Source organism: Enhydra lutris, unplaced genomic scaffold, assembly GCF_002288905.1.
Source record: "Enhydra lutris kenyoni isolate GAN:26980312 unplaced genomic scaffold, ASM228890v2 scaffoldscaffold12, whole genome shotgun sequence".
Classification (NCBI taxonomy): Eukaryota; Metazoa; Chordata; class Mammalia; order Carnivora; family Mustelidae; genus Enhydra; species Enhydra lutris.
The window spans coordinates 4,760,108-4,780,920 of NW_019154096.1; the positions used below are offsets into that span (position 1 = coordinate 4,760,108).

General features: G+C 48.3%; 1 protein-coding gene across 1 annotated transcript in view; it reads left to right on the forward strand.

The window, feature by feature from the left end:
- The first annotated feature begins 5,142 nt into the window (after window positions 1-5,142).
- LOC111144939 (lipase A, lysosomal acid type) overlaps window positions 5,143-20,813 on the forward strand; it is a 35,178-nt gene continuing 19,507 nt past the window's right edge. Inside the window, exons 1-3 of the mRNA XM_022499551.1 lie at window positions 5,143-5,162; window positions 5,364-5,475; window positions 7,349-7,466. Of these exons, the coding sequence (XP_022355259.1) occupies window positions 5,143-5,162; window positions 5,364-5,475; window positions 7,349-7,466 (250 nt within the window). The remainder of the gene's footprint in view (window positions 5,163-5,363; window positions 5,476-7,348; window positions 7,467-20,813) is intronic.

A 20,813-nucleotide genomic window follows, 5' to 3' on the forward strand; every position in this document is an offset into this window, starting at 1 on the left:
TCTTCTGGGGCAGGCCACCATCTGCTTTTTGTGATGGAACTAACTGGAAAGCCCAAATTAGAAAAGGAAGAGGCAACGCTTCCTCCCCTTCTCAGGTCAAAGCCTGGAGTGTCCTGGATTCCTAAACTCCATTGATCCTCTGGGACAATTCCTTCCCCTCATCCCCAACCAAACCTATTTCACCTGGTAGTATCAACTTCAGGCCAATAAGCATTTTATCAGAGCTTCAAATGGAAACAGAACAAAACAAGACACATTTAAATTGCCTCCTTTGGGGGGATAGGATGGTCAGTAGAATTTACTGTGCACATAGAGACGGAATTTCTGGAACCTTGAGCTCGGAAGTATAAGTAGAGACGCTGAGGCTTTAAGCCCCAGATGGGACAGGACCTCCTTGCAGGAGACCCAAAAGTGTAGAACCAGTTTTCTTGGGGAACTTCTGCTTGGCCATAAAGGGTGAGACAACATTCTGCTTTCATGGATGAAGATGCAGCCTCTCTTTTTCTATACCTACTGAGCCTCCTGCCCACAGGCCAGGAGAGCTGGGCCTTCCTGCTTTAAGGCTCCTGTTCTCCAACTCCTTCTCCTGCCTGACAGTCTTTGAGGGCAGCAGCCCATGTCAATTTGTTCTAGATCCAAGACTCCCAGGAGGGTGCCTTGCGCCCAGGAGAGAAATGAAATACAGCTGTCACATTGTGAATAACAACTGGGCTTTTGGTATCGGGCTGCTTATGTCTGATTGCTATTTTCACGACTTTGCCTTTATATCTTCATCTGCAGGAGAGGAAAAATAACCTTGCTGAGTGGTTCATGATTCAGTAAGGTAGTGTATGGAAACTAGGTAGGATCTGGCAGTGAATGGCAGGTATTAGCACTTTTAAAGGATTTATCAAAAGGGAAGCCTGAGTGGCTCAGTCAGTTAAGCGTCTGCCTTCAGGTCAGGTCATGATCCCAGGGTCCTGGGATTGAGTCCTGCATGGGGCTCCTTGCTCAGCAGGGAGGCTGCTTCTCCCTCTCCCTCTGCCTGCCACTCTCCCTGGTTGTGTTTGCTCTCTCTGACACATAAGTAAATGAAATCTTAAATAAATAAATAAGAGGTTTATTGAGGTATAACTGATAAACATTTTCACATTCTTAAGTGTATATTTGGATGAGTTTTGATATACATCTATAGCTGTAAAACCATTGCCATGATCAAAATAAAGTTATCCACTCCCTCAAAAGTTTGCTTATGCCCCCTTGGGAATCCAGCCTCTTCTCTTCTCCAAAAACAATTCCCTTCCTAAGCAAATAGTAATATTCTTTTAATCATGTGGATTAATTTACATTTTCTAGAATTTTCTACAAAGGAAATCATATAGTGTGTATACTGTTTCTGTCTTGTCTCAACAGAGTTATTTTAAGAACCACGCGTGTTGCTGTGTGCAAAAGTAGTTCACTTTTTTTTTTTTACTGCTGAGTAATATTCCACCATATAGATACAAATTTGTTTCTCCTTTTACCTGTTGGTGGACGCATGTGCCATCACCAGTTTCTTCTTCTTCTTCTTGTTCTTTTTTTTTTTTTTTAATAATCCATCCCATCTTTTTTTTTTTAAGATTTTATTTATTTATTTAGCAGACAGAGATCACAAGTAGGCAGAGAGATAGGCAGAGAGAGAGGAGGAAGCAGGCTCCCTGCTGAGCAGAGAGCCCAATGTGGGGCTTGATCCCAGGACCCTGAGATCATGACCTGAGCCAAAGGCAGAGGCTTTAACCCACTGAGCCACCCAGGCACCCCACCAGTTTCTTCTTATTACAAATAAGCTGTTATGGTCACTTGTGTACAAATACTTTTCATTTCTCTTGAGTAAGCACTCAGGAGTACAGTAGCTGGGTCAGACGGTAAGCCTGTGTAGAGTCTTCTAAGAAGGTGTCAAACGGCTTCTAAAGTTGTTGTACCATTTTACATTCCCACCAGCAACGCGAGAGATTTTACTACTTCTCACCATCATCAACACTTTTTAATTTTAGCCACTGGTGGGTAGAATAGTGGTATCTCACTGTGGGTTTAGTTAGCATTTCCCCAATGACTAATGACGGTGAACTTATTTTCATTTGCCATCTACCTCTTTTTGCCCTTTTACTGGGTTTTCGGTCTTGTTATTAAATTGTAAGGTGTATACTTACCGCTTTCATGAGGTCTAAACAAACAGCCCACTGAGGTATATAATTCACATACCAAATAATTCACTCATTTGCAGCATGCAATTAAATGTCTTTCATTTTATCCACAGAGTTGTCCAATGAATACCACAATTAATTTGTAACCCTTCCATCAGGGCAAAAAGTAACCCACAACCTTTAGTGGTCAACTTACGTTGTCCCAACCCCACCTCACTCCCATCCACAGGAAACCACTAATCTACTTTTGGTCTGTATAGATTTGCGTATTCTGGACGTTTCACGTCCGTGGAATTATTTCCCTTTATTTTTTTGTGACTGGCTTTTATCACTTAGCATGTGTTCAAGGCTTGTTCATGTTGCAGCACGCATCAGTCCTTAATTTGTCTTTAATTATACAACAATATTCACAATACAGACATACTGCATTTTATTTATTCATTTGTCAACTCACATCGAGCTGTCTCTGCTTTTCAGGTCTTATGAATAATAACCCTGTGAACATTTGTGTACGAGTTGTTTTATGTGAATGTGAATTTTCATTTCTCTCGGGTGTATACACAGGAGGGGAGGTGCTGGGCCATATGGCAACTGTGTTTCACCTTTTGAAGAACTGCAGACTGCCATCTAAAGCAGCTGTACCATCTCACATCCCCCTACCCCCCACCCCCACCCCCTGGCCCCTGGGTTTCCTTCATGTCCCAACATTCTCATCCACATGTGCTAATATCCACCTTTTTTTATTACCATTACCCTTGGGGATATGAAATGGAATCTCATTACAGTTATAAAGTGCTTTTTGAAGGACGAAATGTTTTTTTTATTTTGAAGAAGTCCAGTTTGTTAATTGTTTTTTCTTTCATGGGCTGCACTTTTTACATTCTATTTAAGAAATCCTTTTGTCAAATCCAGTATTTTCTCTTATTTCCACTCCCCCCACCCCCAAGAAAGTCCTATAGTTTTAGCTTTCAGATGCATGTCTATCTACGGTCCATTTTGAGTTAATTTTTGCATAAGGTCGAAGTTTACCATTTTGCATATAGCTAGCCAACCGCCCCAGCTCCGTTTGTTAAAACGATTATTCTTTCCCCAAGGCATTGTCTTGTGAAAACCAACTGGCGGTCTATTTTCAAAGACTACTTTGAAGTAGTCTTACTCAGGGATAATTTTGCTTCATGCTAAGGCAATAATATCCTTGTGAGTCTTCTACCTCGTGCCTTTTCTCTAACAAGGTTTTTCCATTCTGGCCCGTGCCACCTGAACTATTCCCAATCCTGTGTAAACTTGGGAGATTTTTCCATTTGTTCCTTTCAGGTGTTTTTTCTCCTGGTCTAGTATAGTTTCGTCATATGCAAACTCCAGGTACTTCTCAGTGCCAGACTTGAGGGGAAACCTCGGCAGACCCCGAGAGCTCTTTCTCTCTCTGCAACTCTTTCTACCTTGCTCCTCTGCCCTGTAAATTCGATTGCCTTAGCCTTCATGAATTCTCATCTGAGTCCACGCAAAGAAACTGCCAGATTTTTAAAAAAAAGATTTTACTTATTCATTTGAGAAAGAGAGAAAGAGAATGCCTGAGCAGAGGAAAGGGACAGAGGAAGATGCAAACTCTTAGCTGAGCTGGGAACCTGATGCGGGGCTAGATCCCAGAACCCTGGGCTCATGACCTGAGCCGAAGACAGATGTCCAACTGACTGAGCCACTTAGGTGTCCCGAAACTGCTGGATTTTTTTTTTTTTTTTTTTACCTATGTTCCCCTCTCCCTGAACTGCAGCCTTGAAATTCTCCCCAGGCTGTTATCTGGGGCAACTGCACGGCTCACTTTATTTAGTTTCCTCTGTGTGTGTTCTTTGTTTCTAATGCTTTCTTTCTAGGAGACTTTACCCAGTCTTGGAGCTTTAAACTCTATCTCTGTCTCCAGGCTGGGATTTGACTTTGAACACTAGCTGTGTACGTGCCAGCACCGATCTTTGCCATTTTTGTCTCTAGATCCATTCCCTGCCCATCCGCTGCTCTGTGTCATTGAGGGTGTAGGAGTCTGAGCCCTGTAGCCTGCATTTCTTAGGCTCCTCTGTCAGCCAGCGTCAGGTTGTATTTGACCCAGAGGAGGAGTCCTTTTCTGATTACCTCGCTCATAACACAACCTCCTCCTTCATTGTCCCTTTACTGTTTCATTGTACTTCACAGCACTTTCTACTACTTTATGTTATATATTTGTTCATGGTGTGTCTGTTCCCACTGGAATGTAAGCAGGAGAACAGAGACATTGGTTGGCTGCTATACCCCTAGTCTCTTAATACTGGGCATTTTAGAAATAAAAATAAAATGTATATCAAGATCGCTTTGCATAAGGCACAACGCTAAGCGCTTTATACGGAACACACAATTTCTTTTCACTTACAGAGCCCAAAGCTCTATTCCAGGTGCAGAGGGTGCGGATCATGCAGGAGAAAGCCTCAGCAACCGAGAGCAGTTATCCCCGGGGATCAGGTCTGCGGGGAGAAGGAGCCTCTGCCCCAATGGGGCCCGCCCACGGCGCATGCTCCTTGGCGGCGCTGGGTAGGGCGGGGTCTCGGTGACACTTCCCGGCGGCCCCTCAGTGCCGACTGGCGGCGCGCGCAGCCTGAGTCGGGAGGGGCACCTGCCCCCGCGTCCGACGGTCCCCGCCCCTTCAGGTGTCCAGCTCAAGTAGCGGGCACTGCGGCTCTCTGCACAGCGGCCGGGGAGGACCAGTGCGGGTGAGTGTCGCCGGGCTGAGCCGCTGGGTGCCGGTGCAGCAGCTCGGGCCTCCGCGGCCCCCCCCAACCCCCCACGCCCGAGCTTCTTCGACCAGGCGGGACCCCCTGCGCTTGGCTCCTGACTGGATCTTCCTCTTTTTCTCAGGCTATTGTCTTCTAAATCCTCTTCTCCATTTTTTCTCCAGAACAGTTTGGTGAACCTCATGGTGAGAGGGTGAGCGGGTATGCTGGGCTCCAGAGGTCACATGATAACTGGTGGTGGCAAGTGGGGGCGTTTCCTAGTAAAAAAATAACTTTTTTTTTTTTTTGGTTTCTGATGTGGCTGGAGTCCTTTGTTTCCTATTTGCCCTTGACCTGAGGTTTACTTGCCCTAAACCTGGTTCAGAACTTTTTATGGGAGCGTTCATCTACCAACATCATCTGTGTAGTGAAATTCAGACAAATAACACGAGGCTATTTTGTACAGAAGGAAAATGCAGCTCCTGGGATTGGCGGCATGTTTGGTCCTTGGGACCCTGCGATCCGAGGTGTCCGGAGACAGTCTGGCCCATCTGGATCCGGAGACAAATATGAATGTGGTAAGTTTCTCAAAGTCTCAAGGATGCTTTTTAAAATGCTTCTGAGATGGGGCGCCCGGGTGGCTCAGTGGGTTAAGGCCTCTGCCTTCTGCTCAGGTCATGATCTCAGGGTCCTGGGATCGGCTCAAGTCATGATCCCAGGGTCCTGGGATCAAGCCCCCCGGGCTCTCGCTCAGTGGGGAGCCTGCTTCCTGTCCTTTCTCTCTGCCTGCCTCTCTGCCTACTTGTGATCTCTCTGTCTCTGTCAGATAAATAAATAAAATCTTTAAAATGCTTCTGTGACAGATGTCGAGGATTTTTTGCAATTCCGTTACGTGGGCTACATGAAGCCACAAACTAATCTCTTTATATAGTATTGCACTTTTCACGTTCTCTGAATCTTAGATTCAGTTTGCTGACTTTCCCCCAGGTAATGTGTATTTTACGAACTGCACTTAACTGTTAAAACTACATATTTCTTAATGCAGGAAAAGAAAATTTTATAAGTTCATTTCATTTTTAAGTTAACTGAATTTGTTGAAAGAACGATAAAAATGTAGCAAGACTTGCCAAGAGTGTTACTACCAACTGCTGCTTTTATAATACTTCGAATAAGGAGTGTGATAGCAATGTCCAGGGAGCACGGTTCGATACAAAATCCAAAATAATCTGAAAAAAATTTTTGTTGGAACCAATAAGCAATATAATTTGTTGAGTAATTGACACATTTCAAAGTTACTAATCATAGGTAAACAATAAAACCAGGAAATACCTCGCTTAGGCATAAAATATTGGGAAAATGCAAATGACTAAAGAAATTAACTATTATTTAAAATTATTACTTCTTTTAGAGAGAGAGTGAGAGAGTGAGCATGGTGGGGAGGAGCACAGGGAGAGGGAGAGAAAGAATCTTAAGCAGATTCCATGCCCGGTGAGGAGCCGGATGCTGGCCTCGATCTCCCCACCCTGAGGTCATGACCTGAGCTGAAATCAAGAGTTGGACGCTTAACTGACTGAGCACCCAGATGCCCCCAAAATAGCTACTTTGAAGCAGATGATGGCAATGACCCCACTGAAGAATCAAGGCCCTCTTAGAGGCAGATAAATCCATAGTGAGTCAAGAGAATATAATCAGGGTCTTAAGGTCAAGGTTTACTTCTCATCCCCAATTTTTTTCTTTTATTCCTCCCCCTCCTTTGAAGTTTTTTTTTTTTTTTTTACTATAAGATGATACAATTAAATTCTTTCAAATACTTGGGCTAGAGAAGATAGTGAGCACTCACTTACATTAAATCTAGATAATCGAATTCTCCATATCCCACTGAGCTCCTGATTAACCCTTGCTCCTTGGACTAGAGAAGTGATTTTGATCATACTTTCCTGTTTCTCATGTCTTCTCGTTCTTTAGCTCTCCCTTGCCATTGTGCATTCTAGTAGTGTCCTCTGTTAGCATTTGCTTATTAGTTCATTGACGAAAACGGATTAGTGCTACGCTCTGTTTCCCAGGACAGGACCTCTTAAAATGAAGATAGTGGTAGATCGTGATATTAGCTGGCATATTTAGAAAAGAAAGAAAGAAAGAAGTGTGTTTATTTGTGAAGCCAGGATGGAAACAGAGAGGCCCAAAGCAGTGGTGAAATCAGACACATTTGGTGTCGAACATGCTCAAATGTCGAAACACACGCCTGTCAGTGGGACAGATGGATAAAAGAGGTGGGGGATTTATTCTTGGATGGAACGTGCTGCTTGACGGAGCACACTAAAATTTCAGTAACAACTTTTCTTAAAGCCTGGAGAATGTCTGCTGACATCTTGTCTTCTCCTTTGCCTGCTAATGTGGGAAGAACTTGTCCCATTCTGTCCAGAGATTTTCCAATATTCTTTCTCTCCATAGAGTGAAATTATTGTTCACTGGGGTTTCCCTAGTGAGGAGCACTTCATCGAGACAGAAGATGGATATATTCTTTGCCTTCACCGTATCCCTCACGGGAGGAAGAACAGTTCTGCCAAAGGTATGGGTGTTTCCGTGGTGAGGCAGGCACACTCGGAGAAGTACTGGCGTGGCTGGAATTTGGCTGGATTTCATGTCTGTGACCAGGTTGAGATTTAACCTGGAAGCATTGAAATGGGGTTATTTTTTAGGCCCAAAGTACTAAAAGTGTCACACGTACACAAGGCCTATAAAAATACTTCTTAGAGGGGTGCCTGGGTGTCTCAGTGGGTTAAGCCTCTGCCTTCGGCTCAGGTCATGATCTCAGGGTCCTGGGATCGAGCCCCACATCGGGCTCTCTGCTCAGTGGGGAGTCTGCTTCCTCCTCTCTCTCTCTGCCTGCCTCTCTGCCTACTTGTGATCTATGTCTGTCAAATAAATAAATAAAAATCTTAAAAAAAAAAATACTTCTTAGAAAGAACCAAGGACGAGTCGTCTTATTTCAGATTTTGCTTAAGGATTCAAAGGTCAGTTTTATTTGAGGATATGCTGAAATCTCTGCTTTCTTTGTTGTAAGGAAGCATCTTATTCCTGAAATGTTTTGAGCATTAAGGAGATAGCTTTTGGTGGTTGAAAATTAATTGATTGAATAGGCAAGGTATTTACATGGTTCAAAACTTTAAAGGAAATAAAAAGCCGTACAGCGAAATCCTTCCCTCCCGTCTTGCTGTTCGCCTCCCCGGGTCCGTGTGCATCCTTCCAAAATCTCTTGAATTTCTTAGCTCTAAAAAAATTTCTTTAGAAACAAATATAAACATAGAGATTCTTTTCCCCTGCTTCCGTTTTTAATGTAAAAGCTGGAGTATAATGCATATTCTTTTGTTCATTGAATTTTTTACTTAATATTTTGGAGATCTTTCCATACAGTACATAGAAGACTTCACCGTTCAGTTCTGCAGACACGGGGTGTTCTGTCGCACAGTTGTACTGTGACTTATTTAACAGAGATCCTAGGGATGGGCATTTGGGCTGTTTATAGTCTTCTGGTAGAAGACAGATCTTGCTGCTGAAAATTACCTCGTATAGGTACAAGTTTGTTTATAAGAACCACTCCTAGAAATGGAATTTTTGAGCCAGAGGATGTTGTATACATTTGTGGTTTTGATAGATATTGGTAAATTGCTTTCCATGCGGTCTTGCTCTAGTAGTTGCTCTTGCCTCGCTAGCAATATACGAAAGCTCATAAAGCTTTGGAGATATGCCTTTATCTTCCCATAGCAAAACTGCAGTTTCCAGTTCAGATTAATGAATTTCTAGACAGACTACTTGAAATTTTTAAACATATTTCTGAATAAGGATCTCATCCCCATTCAATCATCTCTCCAGACTTACCTTATTCTTTACCATTTGCTCTTTCTGGAGCTTTTCCTTGGAAAATTGAGATGGAGATGAAGGAAATTTGATGACGAGCTGTTCTTCAACTAACATTTTATGTGAGCGGAAGGGCCTTTTTGCCTCAATTTCTTCTCTAATTATTATTCAAAGCAAACTAAAAGCCTATGTTAACATGAGCTTTGTAGCATTATTCTTTTTCTTTCTTTCTTTTTTTTAAAGATTTATTTATTTATTTATTTATTTGACAGACAGAGATCACAAGTAGACAGAGAGGCAGGCAGAGAGAGAGGGAGAAGCAGGCTCCCCGCTGAGCAGAGAGCCGGACACGGTACGTGATCCCAGGAACCTGAGATCATGACCTGAGCCGAAGGCAGATGCTTAACCCACTGAGCCACCCAGGGGCCCCTGTTCTTTTTTTTTTTTTAATATAATCTGCTTTGTCTATTTTTTCTCCCATAAATTCTGACTATAAGAAGGCATTTCATAATGCTGAAGTAGCTGAGATAGCAGTGCTCTTCTTGAAATTTCCTTCCTCATTCTTGAGATGTTTATGGTTTACACATATGTTATTAAGCTCCTTCTTGAGTGTTGTAAAAACGAGTAGTGAGCTGTAGTGAGGGCTTCTATCTTTTTTTCCTACTCAAACACACAAAATGTATACTTTATTCCAGTGTGATCATCTGATCTTCCCTTTTTTTTTTTTTTAGTAAACTCTTTGATTTCAGGTTCCATATATAGAAGAATATGTACAGATGTCATTTCTCTTAAAAGTGGTTCGTTGGCTCATAGAATTAGTAACATGAGTCACTGTTAAAAGAAGCCCTGCTTGTGTTCCCTCTCTCGCTGTGTCTCTCTCTGTCAAATTAATACATAAAATCTTTAAATAAAAAAAAAAAAGTTTGGTAAAAACATGCTTAGAGAACACCACCCCCACCCCAGTCCCCAGGCTTCTCTCTCCCAACGGTTAGAGCAGAGGATGCCGCCTGCCAAACGTACGTGGGGACAAACGTCTGTACTCCTGCAGGGGAAGCACTGCGCTCCCCAAGGTGGAGGAAGGGAGCACGAGTCTGGACGTGCTCCCGGTGGCAGGAAGGAACCAAGAGGGCTCAACGTGAGATCTGTCTCCGCGGCTAGGGACGCGCGCGTGATTTCGCCTCTGTGTGTCTTGGGATCTATCTTCACCTGTAGAAAGGCTGTTTGGCTGGGATGATCCCCAAGGCCCCTTTTAGTCTTGGTCCCTCTGGTTCTATGGTTTCTAGTCCCTTCTCTGTTGTTGTCATTGGCAGGTGTGCACGCTGCAGGGTGGGGGATACCCTCGGTCTCCAGAATGCGGAGCACAGGCAGAAAGCTCTCTGACTCTGGTGGCAACGAGAGATCCCCACCCGCTCCCTGTGCCCTGCGGAGGTCTCCTTGTCAGTGCTGTCACTTTGGCTCACGGAAGCCAAACAGACAAAAAGAATTCCCAAGAGTTCCTGACACCCAACCTGGAACTCATCCTCTCGTTCATGCTCCTCCCCTGACTTCCACCTTTCCTAAGAACACCATAGCCCTCCCAGTGATCCTGTCCTGGACACTGCAGAATCGGTCTCGCCTCGGGGCCTTGAGCAGATGTCAGGTCCTCTCTCAGCCGCCGGGTCATGTGTCACGCGGCTCTAGTGCCTCTCTGCGCATGCGCACTCGGCAGGGCCGCCGCCCGGCTTACGCGCTCGTGACCATTTCACCGGATGCCCGGAGTCAACTCACAACCCCAGGGAGGAGGCTTCAGCCGCTTTCGTTTTGGAGGCTTGCCGTGTATCAGAAAAAGGAAGAATTTCAACACAAAAATTGTCCTTTAAGACACTAATGCTTTTGCTTACACCCACATATAATGCCCTGCATCTCTGCTGGTTACAGGGCATTGCGGGGTACCTTGAACCATTTCCTCATTTACTGGGGAGACAGTGAAGCCATCCCTCTTAGCCCTTTTCAGTAGTTTTCTCCATTTCTGTGCTCTCCGGCGATGCGGCGCGACCTGAGTTAAAGCCATGGGGTAGTGTCTTCGAGGCCATCGCCCTGGTCCTCGGATCGTACTGAGTACCTCACTTAGAGATCACCATTGGCCTTTATGGTCCCAGGGTTTGGCCACGTGGTTCCTCCTCCTGCCCCCGGTCTCGTCCGTCTTCTGTAGTTTTGCAGGACGAAGCTTCTTCGAGCCCAGAGGTTGTTATAGGGTAGGACCACTCAGCCATCCTCAGGGCCCTCACACACGAAGAGACCTTCCTTTCCTGAACCATCTGTTTCTCCGTTGTCTGGACCGTTCACACTACAGAACCCTGAGGCTCCTGTGGGGATGGGCAGAGACCTTTGAGCTCCCGCATCTTGGTGATGACAGCTACGTCTGCAGTGTCTGTGTCTGCTCGTGGCGGAGACCTCAGGCCTGTCGGTGGCCAGCCAGGTGGACTCGTTAGCGAAGGAGCCTTCATCACTGATGGGCTGTCCGGGTTTAAGCTGGCATGTCAGCCCAGCTATGAGTACCTGAAGTCGTGTCTGCTGTAGGAGTGAGTCTCAAAGAGCGAGTCTCGGGCACTCGGAAATCCGAGTGAGGCGTTCCTGCTCTGCAGAGCTGACTGGATGTCAGCGGACCACAGCTGCCTCTCGGATGCTGCTCACCCTGCCCACCACCTTCATAAAAACCATTCTTTCCTTCCCGCCAGGCCCAGCCTAACTGGCGGCTCTCCTGGATTGCTTGAACAGGAAGGAGACGTTGTTCCTCTGAACTCCCCAGCCCCTCACTAACACCGGTCTGGACGCGCTTTCCTTCTTCTGCCTTGGGAGGGTCTCACTTCTGTCCTTCCTCTCAGTCTTAGTCATCCACGTGTCCCTCAGCACAGGTGGCAGCACCCTGCCCTCTGCCTGGCTAGGCTGACTGAGAGAGTTCAGAATCGGGGTTCTTAATGGCATGAAAGCAAGCACCGTCTCTCGAGCGAAATGGCACCGAACCCTGTGCACACACATGTATTCCCTACATGTGTAGAGCGTGTACGGATCCAGTAAAGGACACGCTGATTTAGACAATCATTTGCCTGTCTGCTCAGACCCCTGCCAACTGGTCAGCTTGGAACGCCTCTTCAGAAAGCTCTTAGCGGCCCGTGGAAGCTGTGTGTGTGCTTCTTGGGGTTACGCCAACGTCTGTCAAGTGTTGAGTTACCCCTGCTCTGCATTGACTCCAAAAGGGAATTGAAATTTGGAAATTCATCCTTAATAGGGAAGTGGTTCTCTTTTCACGTGCTCAGCCTTATTCCAGAAAGTCATGGGATGTTAGCGGCACTAGAGGGATCGCAAGGCCCCGTGTGAGCCAGGTGTTCAGAGAGTTTGCATTTTTAACATACCTCCTTGTGGATTCCAAGGTAGAATCCTTGGGTTCTGGAGCCTGTGTGCTAAATGAACACCCTCGTTTTACTGGGTGAGAGAGAAAGATGTTGGCTTTAAGGCAAAGAATAGTAGCGCAGCCAGTCTAACCCCAGAGACAGTGTTCTTTGTACTAGAGGATGCGACCTTATGTAACAAGTATTGAGCAAGTTGATCCCATGATAATTAGATTTTTATTTTAGTTAAGTAAAACAAGGAAATGCATACTGTCTTGCCTAAAATAGAACAGTGACTACAACAAGGCAGACTTCTTGCCTAACTGGGAAATGCATTATTCATAAAGAAATTGTCAAAGCATCTACAGTGGGTTATTCATATCATATTGTGGATATACATACATACATGCATACATGCATACATGCAGATGTGATACATACGAAGTCTGATAGGATCTATGGTAGGTATCTTGTGGCCTAATGAGTGAAATGGTGTTCTGGGACATGAGTAGTCATCTTCAGGCAGTTTGAACTTCACCTTGCAAAGACGCCCCAAAGATAGTTTGCCCCTTGAGCTTTTTAGGTCATAACTGAAAATTCACAGTCTGGCTTGTGAATTAGATCTTTGGACAGAAAGGCCATTGACTTGTAATCTCCTTTGATTGTTTCAGGATTCTGATTATTTCTGGATTTTCTGTTCTTCTCTTCTATGCAGTTCCTGAAGGAATCATGTCTCTGAGTAAATACTGTGTTCCAACAGACTTCCCAGAGCCCTGGGTGGGCCAACATGTAATTCCTTGCCTCCCAGCAACACTGGCCAGATGTAGGGTCATTACTGGGTGCCCTGGCTTGTGGACTCTGACCAACTGAACTCCCATCTAGCTGTGCTTGACTCTGATGGCTCTCCAGGTAGTGGACTCTGTTCAGACCTTTTCCTTCCAGAGCGGCATGAGCCAGTGAGACCTCCAGCTGTCTCCTCTCCTGTGCAGGTTGGGGCAGGAATAGAGAGTCAGGCTAGAAGGGGAGAGAGTGTCCTCTTAGCACCCTGCTCTCCTGCACCCTCCCCGTCTTGCTCCCGGTTAACTGATCTCACCTACCAGTTCTCAATCCCCACCCTCCTCAGCCTCCTGGTCACTTCTTCAGGGAGCACTCCCCAGCCACTCGTTCTCGTGGCTCCCTGGGTGTGTCCTTCCGAGCACCGAGGGCGGGAAGACCATAGGTCATGACGGATTATGTAGGTGGCAGTGTGTGTGATTTCCACCTTTACAGACTGGAAGCTCTTTGAGGCCGAAGCGGCTTCTGATGTTTGATGGTCATTGCAGCCAAGGCTTCAGTGTCTCCGAGAGCTCCTCTGGGGCCGGGCCCTCCTCGGACGCGGCGGAGCAGGGCATCCATGGCCCAGCCATGCTGGTGGAGGACTCGGTCCTGCTAGCTCAGAGCCAGCCACAGGTGCAGGTGGGGGCATCCCGCGCTGGGCGTGGAATCTGAGGCCGGACCCCTTGTGTGTGTGCAGATGGGGAGGGAGCGTGCTGGCGTTCCTGGCCTGGGATTTAAGTTCCCTCTCTACTACCGTAACCAGGTGTGTGACCTTGGCAGTTTACTTAGTTAACCTCTTCATCTACTAACCAGGAAGAATAACACTTATTTCATGGGGTCCTGGGAAAATTAGGTGCAATGAGGCCCATAAAACATCTTGTGTGGTACACCTGGAGCTCTAGTTTCTGTTTTTAATGGAAAAAAAAAAAAAAAAAGACAACTTCCAGTCGTCTCCTTTGTCTGCTTCCTCAGTAGCGAGCACCCCCGACAGGGAATGTGTGATCGTGGAATGTTTATATCCCCCTGAATTCCTGTGTTGAACCCTAGCACCCGATGTGGTGGTGTTCAGAGGTGGGGCGTCTGGGAAGTGACTCTGGGTGAATGGGATTCGTGCCCTTCTAGGAAAGAGACCCCAGGGAGCTCCCCTGCCCCTTCTGTGAGGACACAGTGAAAAGACAACTGTCTGTGAGCCAGGAGGGGGTTCCCAGAAGACACCAGATCGGCCAGAGCCTCCATCTTGGACTTCGCAGCCTCAGGAAGCATGGATAGAATTTCTCTTGTTCCGAAGCCGTGCGACCTGTGGTTTTCTGTGGTAGCAGCCCAAATGCGTGGATGCGGAATATAGTCTACACTGTAAGAAAAGGAGAAAGATGTCTGTGTCAGGATTTGTGGGCTGCGCACAGACGGCGCTGAAGGGGGAGGGAGTGAGAGAGAAGTGACTGTGTCTGGGGCTCAGAGTCCCTGTGCCTGGCCACTGCCTCCGTGACACACGTGTGTCTCTGGGCCCCTCTGTTCCTTCCGCTCACGGAGGTTCAGATGTAGAGCTGGGTAATTCCCGGCATCTGGCCAACGGTGAGGCTGCGTGAACGCAAGGTACCACAGCGCGAAACCCCCCAGAGGCAGGCGGTGGCCGTGGCGAGGGACAGGCAGAGCCCAAAGGCAGCTTTGTGTGTACCTGAGTTTGGTTCCTGGCACCACGGCGTGCCAGCTGTGTGTGCGCTGGGGTGAAAGCTTCTCTCTGGGCCTCGGAGTCTCCATCTGTCAGAGGCCCGGTGCCCTCTGAGTACACAGTAGGCTAATAAGGCCTCACCCCAGAGAGCGCGAACAGTGTACGTGGGGTGCACTTTCTTTCTTGGCTTCACTGATTCCTTCGCGATGGCATTAATTCCGTAGATTCCCTGAGCCAGCAGCACGTGCTAGACTCCACATGGGGTGCTGGGGACACTGCCGGGGCTCACTTGGCCCGGATCTCCGGCCTCATGTTGTTTGGTGACCACAGAGGCTGTGGCTGGTGGGGGGAGGTCGGGGTGGTTCTACAGCCTGCCCTGAGATCCGAGCACGGTTGTGTCTCCTCCTGCAGAGGGTCGCCCCTCTTCAGCAGGGCGACCTCAGAATGTGAGTGATCAGGCTTTCTGAGCACTTCCTGGGGAGGGGCCTTGGTGGGGAAGTGAGTTCGCACACACCTCTATCCCTCTTACAGATGAGGAAACCAGGGCTGTAGGGCGTGGCGAGCTTGCCTGTGCTAGGGCAGCCGGCTTAGGACTGGGCTCCTACCCACGCGGCCCTGGGGACGCTAGCAGTGCCCCAATAAAGCCACCGTGTGGGAGGTGCCCTGTGTAGGTGACCTGTGCATTGGCTTCTGTCGCAGAAATTCCTGGCAATACCTGCTTTGGAGATGAGCTCCTCCTCCTCATTGTTTCCAGTGGACTCTAAGTGTTATGACCAAGGCTTCCCACTACAATTTGCTGATCGTGCTTGTGGCTGTGTTTGGAGGCTGACGCCTCAAACCAGCATTAAGGGCAGGAATTCACTCCACCGTCCTTTGCTTTGAATAAACGGGGGTCTGCTCTTCATAATCCTGGAGAAGGAGCTCTGCAACGACCTCTAGGAGCCTGTCCCATGTCAGCCAGGGATCTCCGAGTCTGGCCTCTCTCTGGCCATTTAGGCAGCGTGTTCTCGGGGCCAGGCTGGTGGAGCTGAAGGCGGCCGTGCTCCCCTTTGGATGAAGCCGCCTTGAACCCAGCTGCGCGTGGGCTGCCTCAGAAGAGCAGACGGAGCCTGCCTGCCGAGAATACATCCTTGCCGGCTCTGCCCCTGGAGTTCCTGGTGCCCCAGGTCGGGAGCTGGGCCAGAAACGTGTGGTGTTGAAGTGCTCTGGGTGATTCTGACAGGCAGCCAGTTCCAGAGAAGGGTGCTTGGCTTGCTTTGAAGTGGCCGGGTTCACACAGAATACTTCTTTCCCCTACCACATTATTCTTTAACGACACGGGTGTTTTTTGGAGTAGGGGTTAAAGCGGGGACTTTGGAATGAGAAGAGCTTGGGTGAGTGTGTAGGTCACTTAAGCGCCCTCTCCCTGCAGGCATTGGTTCCCTTATGGGTAGCACGGGGGTGGGTGTTTGCATCTCTGCTGTGACAGCATAATCCATGTGGAACGCAGCACCAGATCAGTGATCGGGAGCCATTGTGACAAATATTGGTAATCGCTGAAATTAACCCGATGCCAGAAGGCCGGCTGCAGTCTAGCGTGAGTAGTTGGGGAAGGTTCAGAAGTTTCTGGTGACCTGAATCCTGTCTCAGGGATGGTTGTCGCTGGCCCCAGACTTTGGACTTGTGCACAGTTGGGGGCCGACTTTGCTGGGTCAGAAGCTCGCTCCAGTTGTCCAGTCCCGTGGAAGGTTGCAGGGGCTCAAACCAGGGGCGATTCTGACCCTGCATTCCTCCGTGCGACACGGCGGCAGTGTGTGTGCGCTGTAAGCATGTTCTCGTGACCCCTCTGTCTCTAACCTGCCACGGCACAGGAGCGGGAGTAGGGGGAGCCCATAGGTGACTCGTAACCCACTTTCTAGGCTATTCTGGAAGGTTTTAGGTCATGCAGGCTCCTTCCAAAGCAGCAAGGAGCCCAGCCTCTCTCTTCCTTAGGCCCGAAGACATGCTCCCACCTGTCTGTTCTGGTTCAGGGTTGCTGGCTCTAGGGAGATTCCTTAGCCATACTGTGGCTCAAAACACTACAGCTCTATTGTCTTACAGTTCTGGAGGTCAGAGGTCCTAAGACAAAGACACTGGTAGGGCTGCATTCCCTCTGGAGGTTCTAGGGGAAAATCTGTTTTCTTGCTTTTCCCAGCATCCTGAAGCTGCCCACACGCCTTGGCTTCTGACCCCATGCCCCACCTTCAAAGCCAGCAGCAAAGCATCTTCCACCAGTCTCTCTCTCTCTTGTCCTCTCTTGTTCTCTCTGGCTCTCCTGGCTCCCACTTAGAAGGACCCCTGCTAATCCAGGCCCACCAGCTAAGCCAGGGTACTCGCTCCGTCTCACAACCTTTAATCACATCTGCAAAGCCCCTTTTACGATGGAAGCTGATATAGTCACAGAATCTGGGAATTAGGATGTGGACACATCTGGGGGTCCAGTGTTTAGCCCACCACCCAGCAGTTTGGTGATAATGCATGCAAGGTGCTTGCCATGGCGCCTAACACAGTCTGCACTAAGTATGCTCCTGCTGTAACCGTGATTATGTTATCCTGGCTAAGGGATGCCCTTGATTGTATCTTTCTTCACAGTGCTTATGTTCTGATAATATTTTATGACCTTTGTGTATTTATTATGGTTATGAGCCACTGTTATTCATTGACCTTTACTGTGTATCAGCTGTGGCACGATTCCTGCTTTGGAAAGTAGCACTTAGACTTTAAGAGGTTGAGTAAATTTTACAAGAGTTCGCAACTAGTGAGAACCAAGGTTTGTTTTATGCCAACACCCTGACCTTGGTGACCTCATTTTGTTGTCCTTGTGCTTCTTGGACTCAGCTGATTTCACCCTGTTGGAGCACAGTGGACGCCTGTCCACACAGCGCCCTGGTGGAGAAGGCCAGGGCCTTGGGAGGCAGGAGGGCCTTTCCCACGCACAGTCTACTTCCTCCTGCGAGACTGTGGGCTCAGCACATCTGTTTTCAGAGCCTGAAATCCCCTCCTTGCTTCCACCCATATTTGGACCAAGTCACGCAGCATACTCCTCGCACCGGCTCTGAGCTATTGAGGTGACCTTTGGCCCTATCTGGGCTGATGGGCTTCTAGGCCCTTTCCTCAGCCCCCAGCTCTCCCAGAGCTAGTCTGAGACCAACAGGCCAGCTCGGGGCACAGCCAAGGAGCCGGCCCTTGTCCCATTGTGTCAGTTTGTCACTCATACAGAGCAGGCCGCAGGTACTGGAGTGTGTGGCCTGGGCCAGGGCTTGGGCACCCTTCCTGAGCCAGTGAGGCTGGCTCCCGCGTCCCTGTCTCCTTCTCTGTGCCTCCATCCACCCGAGATTACTTTCTTCTGAGCACCCAGTCCAGCTGCCTCCCAGATAAGTTTCCCTCTTCAGCCTGTCGTTCTCCAGGGGCCTCTGTATGCTACAGAATGACTTCTCTCTTGGTCACCTTCTTTTTATGGCAAAGCGGTGAAGAGCATGGACCCTGGCATCAGACATCCCCGGTTCGAATCCCGTCTCCCCCTTTTAGCAGCTCTTGCTCAACCTTGGGTTGAGTACTTGACTTCTCTCAGCCGCTGTGCCCTGTTCTGTTTTCGGCGTGGTCCTGAGAGCCTACGAGTGCACAGTAATGGCGAGTTACTCCTAAGTCTGCTTCTCTCAGCAAGGTGAAAAGAAATCCAATATGACTAATTCACTGAAAGATATGGATGGCGGTAGGACTGAGACTCCCAGAGAGAAACTTCTTTTCCAGCAAGTGCTTAAGTTCTTGCCTGGTAGCGGGAAGGGAAAGAATGACGTGATACCTTCCTTTCTTTCCTCTGGTGGGGGCAGGTGAGGGAAGCCGCAGGCGTGTGATCAGTCCTGTCTGCAGGGCCCTGTCTTCTCTGAGTGTCCTTCTGCAGTCGCCGATTGTCAGAGGGAAGGCACTAGCGTTCTCACACCACTTTGCCACCCCAGGCCGGGCTTTGTTAATGTTTTGTCTGTCTGATGGAATCATGGCTGCTGGAAGCCCAGTGGGGTCTTTGGTTCTAGAAGGAAAGGAAGCTGGCCCAGACTGGAAGGGTGTGGTCTGCACTGGGTTCCTCACGTCTCCAGGTCAGACAAGGCCCTGACCTTTACCAGTGGTCCCCAACCCTGCGTGGTATCCGGCTGCTGCTGGGGGCTGTAGGTGTGCGCTCTGGGGTCCTGTCCGGCTGTGCCCTGGGCAGCCTGTTATGCCCAAATGTGGCCAGAGGGTTGCCTTCATCGGCCTGTCTTGCTGGTCTTTTGAGACCAAGTCTTATTCCTCCTGGCACGGCCCCAAAGCACATTTGAGGACAGACAGTGTCTTACCACGCCGAAGGGGGTTCTGAACACCACCGTGGGGCTCCCCGGTGCCCTTCCCATGGCGGTGCCCAGTTACCCTGAGCCGTCATGCTTCTAGTCACTGTCCCCACAGGACAGCCCTGCTGAGGAGCCCCATTCCTTAAAACACATCTCATGAACTACAACTTCAAGACGAATTAATCTCAGTCACTGTTACTGCATCACTGAAGTGTACTTGAACTTTCTATGATGACTCTTATCCCCCCACTGGAGTACGGTCTTCGCCGAGCCAGCCTCAGATGCCTCAGATGCCGTGGGTCCCCCAGGGCCTCATCTGAGGAACCTTCTCACCAGGTGATCCTGGTCACGTAGCTCCAGAATGAGTACTGAAGACAACGATATGCTTGCCAAGCTGCCCCAGTCTTGATCGATTTTGCTCTCTATTCTCTCTCCCCTGGGGGAAGGTGGCAGACATGGCCCCGGCCGTGCAGGGGGCTGCTGGATGTCATTACAAAATCACTAGTTGTTTGGACCTTTGCCTGGCAGGCTGTCCTGCTGCTCTACAGACGCGGGGAGCAGCGTCCACTTGGCATGACTGGGGGTGGTGTTCATGCTGTGAAGTGTTTGGACGGGGCCTCCTGGGGTTGTGGGGAGAGCCCACGGGCTTCAGAGGGACAGTCCCTTGAAAAGCAATCCATTGGTTACCAAATCCATCGTAGGACAGAACAGGAGGAAACATGGGTCGGTTCATTTCCCATTTCTCCGTGGTATTTCTATGCCCCTTCTTGATTGTCTACCTCATCGCCGTCCAGCTGTTGTCTAGAGTAGTCTGTGCTTTGTGCTTTGCTTTTTTTCCCCTTCCAGGTTGGGTTATGAACTTTTCTGGGCTGCCACAGGCCTTATTGTTGTAGATGGCTGAATTACTGCAGTGAATTATTTGACCACTCAGCAGTCAGCTTCCCCGGCCCCCAGCATCTCCCTGTCCTAACTAACGGGCGGAGGGCAAAGGGAGCTCTTACTTTGTGATCTGTGTGTCTGTCCCTTCATTACCTCATTTATTTCAGTTGACAGTTATTGATGGAACAGAGACTCAGCTGGCTGGGTGATGATAACGAGCTAATGTTTATTGAGTTCTTACTGTGTATCAGGCACTTGGCTAAGAACTTTTCATGTAGTATCTCCTAGCTCGTTACTCCTTATAAAGTGCGCGCGACATTTCCCTGCTACAGGGGATGACGTCAGTCTCGGTGGGTGTTGAAGTGTTTTGCACACGTCTAAAGTTGGAGAGGACAGGTTCAAACCAGGTGTGTCTGTCTCTAACACTCGTGATCAGTCTAACAGCTCCGTGACAGGGAGTGGTTTTCTTCCTGTGTTTGTTCTGGGCCAAATCCCAGTTCTGGAAATACCTGGCACATAGTTGATGTTTAGTAAATGCTTGTTTAACAAATGACTAAATGGTCTTAACATGATGTAAACAAGCAGAGGTCATGTCTCTGACCTCTGGTCAAGAGTCTCTGGCTCCTGATTCTTTTTGTTTTTCTTTTTTTTCAAAAAAATTTTTTATTTTTTATAAACATATATTTTTATCCCCAGGGGTACAGGTCTGTGAATCGCCAGGTTTACACACTTCACAGCACTCACCATAGCACATAACCTCCCCAATGTCCATAACCCTACCCCCCCAACCCCCCTCCCCCCAACAACCCTCAGTTTGTTTTGGGAGATTAAGAGTCACTTATGGTTTGTCTCCCTCCCAAACCCATCTTGTTTCATTTACTCTTCTCCTACCACGTTAACCCCCCATGTTGCATCTCCTCTCCCTCATATCAGGGGGATCATATGATAGTTGTCTTTCTCCGATTGACTTATTTCGCTAAGCATGA